Genomic DNA, 12,018 nt, shown 5'->3' with positions numbered 1-12,018 from the left:
CCCCCCCACACACACCCACCTCCCCCCCACACACACCCACCTCCCCCCCACCCACACCCCCCCCCCCCCCACACACACCTCCCCCCCCCACACACACACACACACACCTCCCCCCCACACACACACCCCCCCCCACACACACCTCCCTCCCCCCACACACCCACCCCCCACACACACACCTCCCCCCCCCACACACACCCACCTCCCCCCACACACACACCCCCCCCCCCCCACACACACCTCCCCCCCCACACACACACCCACCCCCCCCACACACACCCCCCCCCCCACACACACACCTCCCCCCCCCACACACACACCCCCCCCCCCACACACACACCTCCCCCCCACACACACACCTCCCCCCCCCCACACACACACCTCCCCCCCCCCACACACACCTCCCCCCCCCCCACACACACACCTCCCCCCCCCCACACACACACCTCCCCCCCCCACACACACACCTCCCCCCCCCCACACACACACCCCCCCCCCCCACACACACACCTCCCCCCCCACACACACACCTCCCCCCCCCACACACACACCTCCCCCCCCCCACACACACACCCCCCCCCCCACACACACACCTCCCCCCCCCCACACACACACCTCCCCCCCCCACACACACACCTCCCCCCCCCACACACACACCTCCCCCCCCCACACACACACCTCCCCCCCCCCACACACACCTCCCCCCCCCACACACACACCTCCCCCCCCCACACACACACCTCCCCCCCCCACACACACACCTCCCCCCCCACACACACACCTCCCCCCCCACACACACACCTCCCCCCCCCACACACACACCTCCCCCCCCCACACACACACCTCCCCCCCCACACACACACCTCCCCCCCCCCACACACACACCTCCCCCCCCACACACACACCTCCCCCCCCCACACACACACCTCCCCCCCCCACACACACACCTCCCCCCCCCCCACACACACACACCTCCCCCCCCCACACACACACACCTCCCCCCCCCACACACACACCTCCCCCCCCCACACACACACCTCCCCCCCCCACACACACACCTCCCCCCCCCACACACACACCTCCCCCCCCCACACACACACCTCCCCCCCCACACACACACCTCCCCCCCCACACACACACCTCCCCCCCCACACACACACCTCCCCCCCCCACACACACACCTCCCCCCCCACACACACACCTCCCCCCCCCACACACACACCCTCCCCCCCCACACACACACCCTCCCCCCCCACACACACACCCTCCCCCCCCACACACACACACCCCCACCTCCCCTCCCACACACACACACCCCCACCTCCCCTCCCACACACACACACCCCCACCTCCCCTCCCACACACACACACCCCCACCTCCCCTCCCACACACACACACCCCCACCTCCCCCCGCACACACACACACCCCCACCTCCCCCCGCACACACACACCCCCACCTCCCCCCGCACACACACACCCCCACCTCCCCCCGCACACACACACACCCCCACCTCCCCCCGCACACACACACCCCCACCTCCCCCCGCACACACACACCCCCACCTCCCCCCGCACACACACACCCCCACCTCCCCCCGCACACACACAGCCCCACCTCCCCCCGCACACACACAGCCCCACCTCCCCCCGCACACACACAGCCCCATCTCCCCCCACACACACACACCCCCACCTCCCCCCGCACACACACACCCCCACCTCCCCCCGCACACACACACACCCCCACCTCCCCCCGCACACACACACACCCCCACCTCCCCCCGCACACACACACACCCCCACCTCCCCCCGCACACACACACACCCCCACCTCCCTGTCAGAAACACAGACAGTGAGAGAGAGACACACAGACAGAGAGATAGAGACACTGACAGAGACACACTGGGGAGAGGGTGGTGGGGGCGCCCAGCACGCTGTTGGAGGACTCCTCGGTGCTGCAGTCAATAAGTAGAAAATGTTTTATTTATTGATTTAAAAAAAAAATTATTTTTGATTAATTTTTTTTTGATTTGATTTATTGGTTGATTTATTGATGTATTTATCATTTATTGTTGATGATGGCTCTTTGTAAAACTGAAGTGTTTAATGTTTGTAAACTTCCCTTTAAACACCGCCCCCCCTCCCATTCCCTACGCCTGATTTGTACCCTACACCTGATTTTCTAAGTGTAGGCAAGGTTTTTCTGAGCGTATAAAAATCTACACTTACTCCATTCCACGTTAGTTTGGAGTAAGTTTTCACTGCCTAAACTTTCAAAACAGGTGTAAGTGGCCGGACACGCCCCCTTTTGGGGAAAAAAAAATCTGTTCCAAACTGAAACTGTTCTAACTGACTAGAACTGGAGCAAACTAAATGCCGAGAATTGCAATTTCTAAGATACTCCATTCTAAACCAGTTGCTCCAAAAAAACAGGAGCAACTCAGGCCAAAACTTGGACCAATAAGTGGTCTCAAACTTTTTTTTAAAACTTGTATTGTTAAGTTTTTTGCGTAGCAAGTTATTATGATCTGGAATGCACTGGCTGAAAGGGTGATGGAAGCAGATTCATTAATAACTTTCATAAGAAAATTGGAAAAATGCGTGTAGGGGAAAGATTTGCAGGGCTATGAGGAAAGAGCAGAGGAGTGGGACTAATTGGATAGCTCTTTCAAAGAACTGGCACCAGTACGATGGGCCGAATGGCCTTCTTCTGTGCTACATCATTCTATGATTCTAATTTGCAAAGTTTTTTTTTTAAGACTTGCACTTATATAGTGCCTTTCATGATTTCAGAAAGTCCCAAAGTGCTTTACAGCTAATGAAGTACTTTTGAAGTAAAAACATAAAATGCTGGAAATACTCAGCAGGTCAGGCAGCATCTGACCGGCCAGTTCTGATGAAGGGTCATCGACCTGAAATGTTAACTCTGTTTCTCTCTCCACAGATGCTGCCTGACCTGCTGAGTATTTCCAGCATTTTATTTTTTTTATTTCAGATTTCCAGCGTCCGCAGTATTTTGCTTTTGGATAGGTACTTTTGAAGTGTAGTTACTGTTGTAATGTAGGAAGCATGGTCGCCAATTTACGTACGGGAAGGACACACAAACAGCAATGTCATTGTGATCAGACTATCTATTTTAGTGATATTAGCTGAGGGTTAAATATTGGCCAGGACACCGTGAGGACTCCCCTGCTCATCTTTGAAATAGTGCTCTGGGATCTTTTACATCCACATAAAAGAGCAGACGGGGCCTCAGTTTAACGTCTCATTCGAAAGATGATACCTCCAACAGTGCAGCACTCCCTCAGCACTGCACTGGGAGTGTCAGCCTAATTTTGTGCTCAAGTCACTGGAGTGGGACTTGAACCCGCAACCTCCTGACTCAGAGGCGAGAGTGCTACCCACTAAGCCATGGTCAACACCATTTTTTATCCGCAAAGAGGAACCTCCTCTTTGAAAGTCAATATTACCAATATCCAATGTGGTTCATCAAACAACTTCTTCATTCTATTTCCACATATACAAGACAAGTTCCTTGAAAGAGATAAAAGACGTGGGTATGATTCTTAATGGATAATTTGCATGTGTTTTCACAAAAGAGAGGGGCGATGCAGATTTTGCAATGAGGGAGGAGAAGTGTGAAATAATAGATGAGATAAACATAGTGAGAGAGGAAGTATTAAGGGGCTTAGCAACTTTGAAAGTGGATAAATCCCCAGGCCCGGATGAAATGCATCCCAGGCTGTGGAGAAGCAAAAGAGGAAATAGCAGAGGCTCTGACCATCATTTTCCAGTCCTCTCTGGCTACAGGTGTGGTGCTGAAGGACAGGAAGACTGCTAATGTTGTACCTTTGTTTAAAAAGGGAGAAAGGGATAGACCAAGTAATTACAGGCCAGTCAGCCTAAACTCAGTGGTGGGAAAATTATTGGAAAAAATCCTGAGGGATAGGATAAATTTTCATTTGGAAAGACATGGATTAATCAGGGACAATCAGCATGGATTTGTTAAGGGAAGGTTGTGTCTGACTTACTCAATTGAATTTTCCGAGGAGGTAACAACGAGGGTCGATGAGGGTAGTGCATTTGATGTAGTGTATGTGGATTTTAGCAAAGCTTTGATAAGGTACCACATGGCAGACTGGTCACAAAGTAAAAGCCCATGGGATCCAGGGCAAAGTGGCAAGTTGGATCCAAAATTGGCTCAGAGGCAGGAAGCAGAGGGTAATGGTTGATGGGTGTTTTTGTAACTGGAAGGTTGTATCCAGGGGGTTCCGCAGGGCTCAGTGCTGGGTCCCTTGCTTTTTGTGGTATATATCAATGACTTGGACTTGAATGTTAGGGGTTATGATTAAGAAGTTTGCAGATGACACTAATATAGGCTGTGGTTGATAATGAAGAAGAAAGCTGTGGATTGCAGGAAGATATCAATGTACTGGTCAGGTGGGCAGAACAGTGGCAAATGGAATTCAATCTGTATAAGTGTGAGGTAATGCATTTGGAGAGGTCTAACAAGGCAAGGGAATACACATTAAATAGTACGACACTGAAAAGTGTACAGGAACAAAGGGACCTTGGAGTGCAGGTCCACAGATCCCTGAAGGTAGCAGGCCAGGTATATAAGGTGGTTAAGGCGGCATATGGAATACTTGCCTTTATTAGTCAAGGCATGGAATACAAGAGCAAGAACGTCATGCTTGAACTGCATAAAACATTGGTTAGGCCGCAGTTGGAGTACTGTGTGCAGTTCTGATCACCACGTTACAGGAAAGATGTGATTGCACTGGAAAGGGTGCAGAGGAGATTTACAAGAATGTTGCCTGGACTGGAGAATTTTGGCTATGAGGAAATATTGGAGATGCTGGGTCTGTTTTGTTTAGAACAGAGGAGACACTTGATTGATGAGGGGCCTGGGTAGAGTGGATGGGGTCAACAACCAGTGGGCATAGATTTGAAGTAAATGGGGGGAGGTTTAGAGGAGATATGAGGGGAATTATCTTCACCCAGAGGGTGGTGGAGGTCTGGAACTCACTGCCCGAAAGGGTGGCAGAGGCAGAAACCCTCACCATACTTAAAAGATACTTGGATGTGCACTTAAAGTGCCGTAACGTACAGGGCTACGGACTAAGAGCTGGAAAGTGGGATTAGGCTGGATAGCTCTTGGTTGGCCGGCACAGACACGATGGGCCGAAATGGCCTCCTTCCGTGCTGTAAATTTTTATAAAGATCTGATGGACTGGGTAACAAATTATTCCTCAAAAGCTGACCAAAGAGACTTTGGTTGTCCACTCTAAATATACCACTTAAGAGAACAAAGTTATCTGTACAATTAATGGAACATTACTATAGTAATAACAATATCTTCGGCTTGGTTTCAATTTTACATTAAATTATCTACCAATTCTCCAAGAACAGTTATACAGGCTGTAGTAGTAAATAAGATGGTTCTCTTTTCTAGCTGGTCAAAATTCAATAATAAAAATGCATTTTTGTTAATTGTTTGTTCTGATCAAAGTAAGTGTCTCTCCACCATTTTGTGCTACCGACCACATATCCACGGCATCACTAAGACCGCCTATTTCCATCTCCTGAACATCGCTCGACTCCACCCCTGACTCAGCTCATCTACTGCTGAAACCCACATTCATGCCTTCCTGACCTCACTTCCTGGCCTCCCATGCTCCGCCCTCAGTAAACTTGAAGTCATCCAAAACTCTGCTGCCCGTGTCCTAGCTCGCATCAAGTCCCGTTCACCCATCACCCCTGTGCTCACTGACCTACATTGGTTCCCTGCTAAGCAACACTTTGATTTTAAAATTTGCATCCTTGTTTTCAAATACCTCCATGGCCTCACCCTTTCCTATCTCTGTAATCTCCTCCAGCCCCTCAGAGATATCTGCACTCCTCTAATTCTGGCCTCTTGAGCATCCCCGATTTTGTTGTAGTTGTTGTACAGAACTTGCTGCTGGACTGTTCTTTATATTGGTAATATCTCAATACAGGTACATTGTCCAATGTACCCTGAAGAAACATATTTGCACAAAATATCAATTGTTGAGGTTGAATAACTTTGAGTAGAATAATTATTTGGGTTGGGGTTACAGTAGTTGTTCAAAAAAAGTGAATTCAACATGCTGCTAACACTCAGCAATGTTTAGTGTTTATAAATACAAATATAATTAGTGTGCTGCATTTCAACTTTTGATCTGATAACTTTGGATTTTATTTTTATAATAGGCCTACATATGGGTTTGCACATCTATACATTTGATGTTTTACAGGTAGCCACTGTGGCTACCAACCTCAAAGATCCAGCAAAGTTACTGGGCCTTGCAAATTCCACCACTTCCAAGTTTTTGTCATGCGTTCTCGAGGCTGTCTTACACTACACACCTTCTCGATGGGTGTCCTAGAAGCCACAAAAGACAAAACACATTTAGAAGTTTCCAGAACCTTGCTGATGCCCACTTGTTCTCCAACTCAGGGATTAGAGACTAATGTACTTATGTACTAATCTACACGGACTAGTATACTTCTTCCTACTAGCATTGTGAATGCGCATTCCGCTTACTACACCACAACCAATTCCATATCAACAAAAGTACATTTGTAATATTTTCCTAATCTGATAAAAGATGAGTAAACAACAGAGGAGCCTTCTGGGTCTCTCTATACCTCCCATCACCTTCAGGTGCATTTTTCTCCCGCTGTCCTGAGGTGGATTAAACATTTCAGGCATTTTTGAGGATCAATCAGTATCACTATCACTGCTCGGAGTTCTCTGATGTTAATATGTTGAGTCAGGAAATCACAGAGCTTTTGATACTGGTTCAGCCAGTGGGCAAAAACTCCAAAATAGTTTAGACAACCTCCTGAAACACGCCACTAATTCCTCCACACGTGATAAGATTAACTGCAATCACAGGACAAATTATACTTTACTGACAACTTGCATATACTCAAATTATCTCACCAACTCACTTCAGAAAAAAATATTACAGCTATGACATTATCTCTATATATTTCTAAATGTACAGGAGCCTCAGACTGTGAAAATATATTTATTGGGAAAGGAAACTGAATGAGAGTCATTGTTGTCTTAAAGATTAGAAAATAAATCAAATATATTCGACAGCAAGAAGTTGGAGTTCTTCAAAAAAGCAACATTTCCAGCAGTGTTCTTGTTTTTAATATATATATCATCCACATGGGAGGGTTAATTTACAGCAAAATTATTGAATGGCAGTGAGAGTAAACAAGATAAAAATCAGATCTATACAGTTGAGTCTGCTGCACTGTTACAACCTGCAGTTAAAGAGCTCACGAAGCAGGGGGTCCCAGCAGCAGCTGTCCCCCTCTCCCCTCTCCCCTCTCTTCAGTCTCATCCCCCAGGCGGTGCCTACCCCTCGGGCTCTCTCTTTGCTCGTTCAACCGGGGCCTCACTCCCTCCCCGCCCCCTTCCCTTTTTTTTACCTTCTCGATATTTCTTGCGCAGCTTCCTGTGGACATTCTTCACCACCCCGGAGAGTTTCTCCTGCTCCCTCTTCCTGTCCCCTTCGGAGGCCGCTGCCTGGCTGCCGCTAAGCGCAGGGTCCGCAGCTTGCTCGGCAGCCCGGACATTGTGGTGCCCAACAACAGCCTCCTCCATGCTGGTGACCAATCGGCTCCACTCGGCAGTGCTCGGCTCGGCTCGGGCTCCGCCTCCCGCACGGCACTGACGCATCCCATTGGTGGACGCGCGCAGACTGACAGCAAGCTCACACAAACAACTCTGGTGACGTCGCCAGAGTTTAAAGGAGTAGCATCAGTGGGATCATCCTGCTTAACTTTCTGGGGCGCGAAGAGTAGCGCTGGTCTCGCATGGCCCGGATTTTCGTGGTAATGACGGCAAACTGTCAGCGTTCGCCGTCAATGCCCTGCTGAAACTGACTGCAACTTTAAGATTTAGCCCTTGCACAAATAAACGCGGAAGTTGTAGTCAGTCAAGCTGTTGGTCATCCTCTTACGTGGCTCTGTGTCAAATTTATTTGTTGTGAAGCACCTTGGGACATTTTACTACGTTAGGTGCCATATAAATAAAAGTTGCTGTTGTCATTCACTGCTCCGCCACAGGTTCCGCGGTGGAACTCCCCATAGCCAGTGAAATCAGTTAAACGGACGAAAACTTAATATTTTCCAATCTAATCATGCTGTTGACACCCCATTAAAAGTTAATAAAAGCATAACATGCTAGAAATACTCAGCAGGTCAGGTAGTATTGGTGGAGCGAGAAACGGAGTTAAAGTTTCAGGTCGGTGACCTATCGTTATAACTTTCTCTCTCCACAGATGCTGCCTGACTTGCTAAGTACAGGTTGAACCTCCCCTATCCAGAACTCCCTTATCCAGAACCACCCCTCGTCCAGAACCATACCCGGCCATTGGGTGGCGCATGCACAGAACTCCGACATGAACAAATTGAAGTCCTTCCTCGCAGCCGACTCCCGCAATCGCTGGCTTGACCCCACGATCCACCGCCCCCCCCCCCCATGATCTCTCTGCCGCACTCCCAGCCCCAAGCCAGTTAGCCCCGATATCCCCTTGCTGAATACCTGTACCATCCAATTTAACGTGACCACCCCTCGTCCAGAAAAATCCCTTATCCAGAACAGGCCAGGTCCTGAGGGTTCCAGATAAGGGAGGCTCAACCTGTATTTTGAGCATTTCCTGCTTTTATTTCAAAGTTCCAGCATTCACAGTATTTTGCTTTTCCGTTAAAAGTTAAGCCTTGGAGGAACAGGTGAAACTGGGGTTTTAACGGCATATTGACTGCTGAACAACTGTTCTAGCCCTGAAAAAGAAATGTTATACTTGTGGAATGTCAAATTTCTACTTTCTGATAGAAAATTACTAGATTTTTAAATTAATTTTAAAAAAACTTAAATTTGTTTATAATATTTCAGCTTCTGCCTCAACCACATGTGTATGTCCCAATTTTTATTTTGTTCTCTGTAAAATAAATTAAAAGTGAATTGAATCAGTGCTTTTTATTTCCTGGTTTGTTGTCTGTGAGAATTCTTCAATGTGATCGACTGCTTAGACAGCTTGATGACATCATTGCTGCACTGCGCTGGGGATACCCTTTTGACAGTGCTACAATCAATCGAGAAACCTGACGTTTTTGCGACCGAGATTGCAAAATCTTTGTGGGCAGCTTTCCTCAAGGTCAGCAGCAATCGCGGTTGGGTTCACCGCTGCCTGCAAATTCTGGGCCCATACATATGCTATGTGAAGCAGCTGCTTCTCAACCTCTGGCTCCACTTCAGTCCCACATGTTGGAGGACCCCCTCCTGGGTCTGCTCCAGGGCCCGGCCAAGTTAGCCACCTACAGGTCTAGGTTGGACGTAACCTGTGGGGGTTTCTGCTCGAAGATTACTAGATTTTTAAACTAATAAAAAATAGATTTTTTAAGTTTGTTTATGATATTTTAGCTTCTACCTCAACCACATGTGTATGACTGCCTCGTTCTGACTACCTGCCTTTCTGGCTGTCCACGACCAGGTGGCTCTGGAGAAGGAGCACATGGTGCCCACCAGTACGCTTGAGGCCTTCAGCGACCAGTGGGCATGACAGGGACAGGACTGTATACTGGACACAGGGAATAATATTATCATTTAATGTTAGAAATGTCCTTTCTTTTAATGCTTGGTTCCTTATTAGCGGAATTGGAGGAGCAGCAACGGCAATTCTGTGATTTGGCGTGGGGGCATACACCATTTCAAAACAAAAATTGAGAGGAACAATATGTGCCTCGTAACCACCAATGGTTGTGCCGATGCAGCAGGCTACAGTTTGGCTTCAGCTCAACATACTTGATCCAAACTGACCAGTCACATAAATGCCATGGCAACTAAAACAGTCAGAGGCTGGGTATTCAGTGGCGAGTGGCTCACACCTTAACTCCCCAAAGCCTCTCCACCACCTACAAGGCACAAATCAGGGGTGTGATGGAATATTCTCCACTTGCCTGGAAGTATGCTGCTGCATCAAACACTCAAGAAGCTCAACACCATCCAAGACAAAGCAGTCATTACCCATTAGCCTAAACATCCAACCCCTCCACCACCAGCGTACAGTGACTGCTGTGTGTTCTATCTACAGGGTGCACATCATCACTTCCAAGTTATCCTCCAAGTCACACACACGTTCTTTCATCATCGCTAAGTCAAAGTCTGAAACTCCCTACCTAACCGCATTGCGGGAGTACCTACATAACACAAACTGCATAGGTTCAAGAAGAAGGCCAGCACCTTCTCAGGGCAACTGGGGATAAATGCCAGCCTTGTCAGCAACATCCACATCCTGAGATTAAATAAAACAATCATAATTTTATTCCAGTCATAGATTTCCAGTGTGCCAAGCAGCATTCCATTCTCATTCATTGTTTCAAGTTTATAAATTTAGTATAACATCCTGATCATAATTAAGCATAAAATGTTCTGCAATGATTGTTGTATCACTTTGAAACAATGACAGATTTTTAGTAATCTAATAACTATTGTGTGAAAGATATATTTTTGGTCAATATTTCATGCTGTTTATGTTAAAATAGCAAATGAATTATTAACTTGGATATGGTACAAATGTTTAATGTTTTCTTTTAAAACTGAAATTTACAGAAATCCTGCACCACCACCAATCAGAATTAAAGTAAAGTGAGGGCATTGAGCTTAGAATACTACCCCAGAAGAATGGAGAGCAATCCATGCTCCGCTGTGATCCTGTTCAGTAATGTAGATTAGTGAGTATTCCTGCAGGAGAGAGGGAAAATAAGAGAAAATAGTCATTTAGTTCTCAGAACATAGGGGGCATTGGCAAGACTGTATTTATTGCCCATTCCTAACAACTGAATAGATTGCGAGGCAACTTCAGAGGACACTAAGGAGGTAATTTTCAGTTTGAACACAAATCAGGGGATGGTGGGCTGGGCATGTGCTGCATTCACCTGAAAGAATCACTGTGGGGTTTGTGCCATTTTTGTCGCTAGCATGATTGGGAAATGCAGGAAATGCTGCTACTTAAAGTTCTCCGGCAGCACCTTAAAAGGGAGGTGTTTTTTACACATGAGGTTAGCGAGCAGTGAGATTGTGCAGCAGCAAGCAGTATGACTTCTACCAGGGCTCCCAGGTTCTCTGATGCAGCAGTTGAGGTGCTGATTAACAAGTGAGAAGTAGGAAGAGGATTATTTTCCTCCAATGTGCCAAGATAAATCAGTCAATTGGCTTGGAGATAGGTGGCAGCAAATGTCACCACCATAGGATGTGGCTGCAATGCGGAAAATATGATCTGACCAGGACTGCCAAGGTAAGAGTCCCTTCACATTGATCATACTCTCTACAAGTTAGCCACAGTGCTATCAATCATACACTTCCCCGCTTCCCATGGTCTCCTCAAGTCAGCATGGAACACTTCACTGCACCTCCTTTCTGCTTGCACTCACACCCTCAAACGCTGCCACTGTCCTCACATCTACTTTTCCTTCAGCCACATTTGATGCTTTTTCCTGTTAACGTGTACACTATGCTAAGCTGCCTCATACATTTTGAAAACTCTTAAATAAGGCATATATTAACCTACTTCTACTCTTCTTGAAGAAGAAACTGGCACAGAACAGGTGGAGGCCTTAACACTCCACAGTCATTGACACCAATGGACGAGGCAGCTATTGACATCATTGGCAGAGAATGAGGACACAGCATCAGAAATGGCCAGATTGGAGGCACGGCAAAACAGGGTGATTGGGCACCTTCCGTTCCTTTTTTCTTTCTGTTTAATTCTCTCAGTCACACACTCACCCAGTCACGCACTCAGTATATCAACCTTGTGGTGTATTATGATGCCACTGATCTGCTGCTACTTACCCTTGCCGTTATGTGCTAACCCTTGTCTCTTTCCGTTTTTCTATGTCCATCAGATGACTTGGGCATTGCAGCCAAAGACTGAGGAGGACAACCCTCCAGAATATGCAGCGTCACTCTCT

The 12,018-nt window shown here is 47.7% G+C and overlaps 1 protein-coding gene across 4 annotated transcripts in view; it reads right to left on the bottom strand.

The window, feature by feature from the left end:
* The window catches only part of samtor (S-adenosylmethionine sensor upstream of mTORC1), a 181,564-nt gene extending 173,908 nt beyond the window's left edge, over nt 1–7,656 (bottom strand). For all 4 annotated transcript variants that reach the window (XR_011596754.1, XM_070900373.1, XM_070900374.1 and 1 more), the window contains exon 1: nt 7,474–7,656. Coding sequence is in view for 3 of the 4 variants with exons in the window: in XM_070900373.1 (XP_070756474.1) it covers nt 7,474–7,648 (175 nt within the window). In the remaining variant the exon portion in view is untranslated. The remainder of the gene's footprint in view (nt 1–7,473) is intronic.
* Nucleotides 7,657–12,018: the final 4,362 nt, after the last annotated feature.

Source organism: Pristiophorus japonicus, chromosome 15, assembly GCF_044704955.1.
Source record: "Pristiophorus japonicus isolate sPriJap1 chromosome 15, sPriJap1.hap1, whole genome shotgun sequence".
Lineage (NCBI taxonomy): Eukaryota > Metazoa > Chordata > Chondrichthyes > Pristiophoridae > Pristiophorus > Pristiophorus japonicus.
This window is presented reverse-complemented; position numbering and strand designations above follow the sequence as displayed.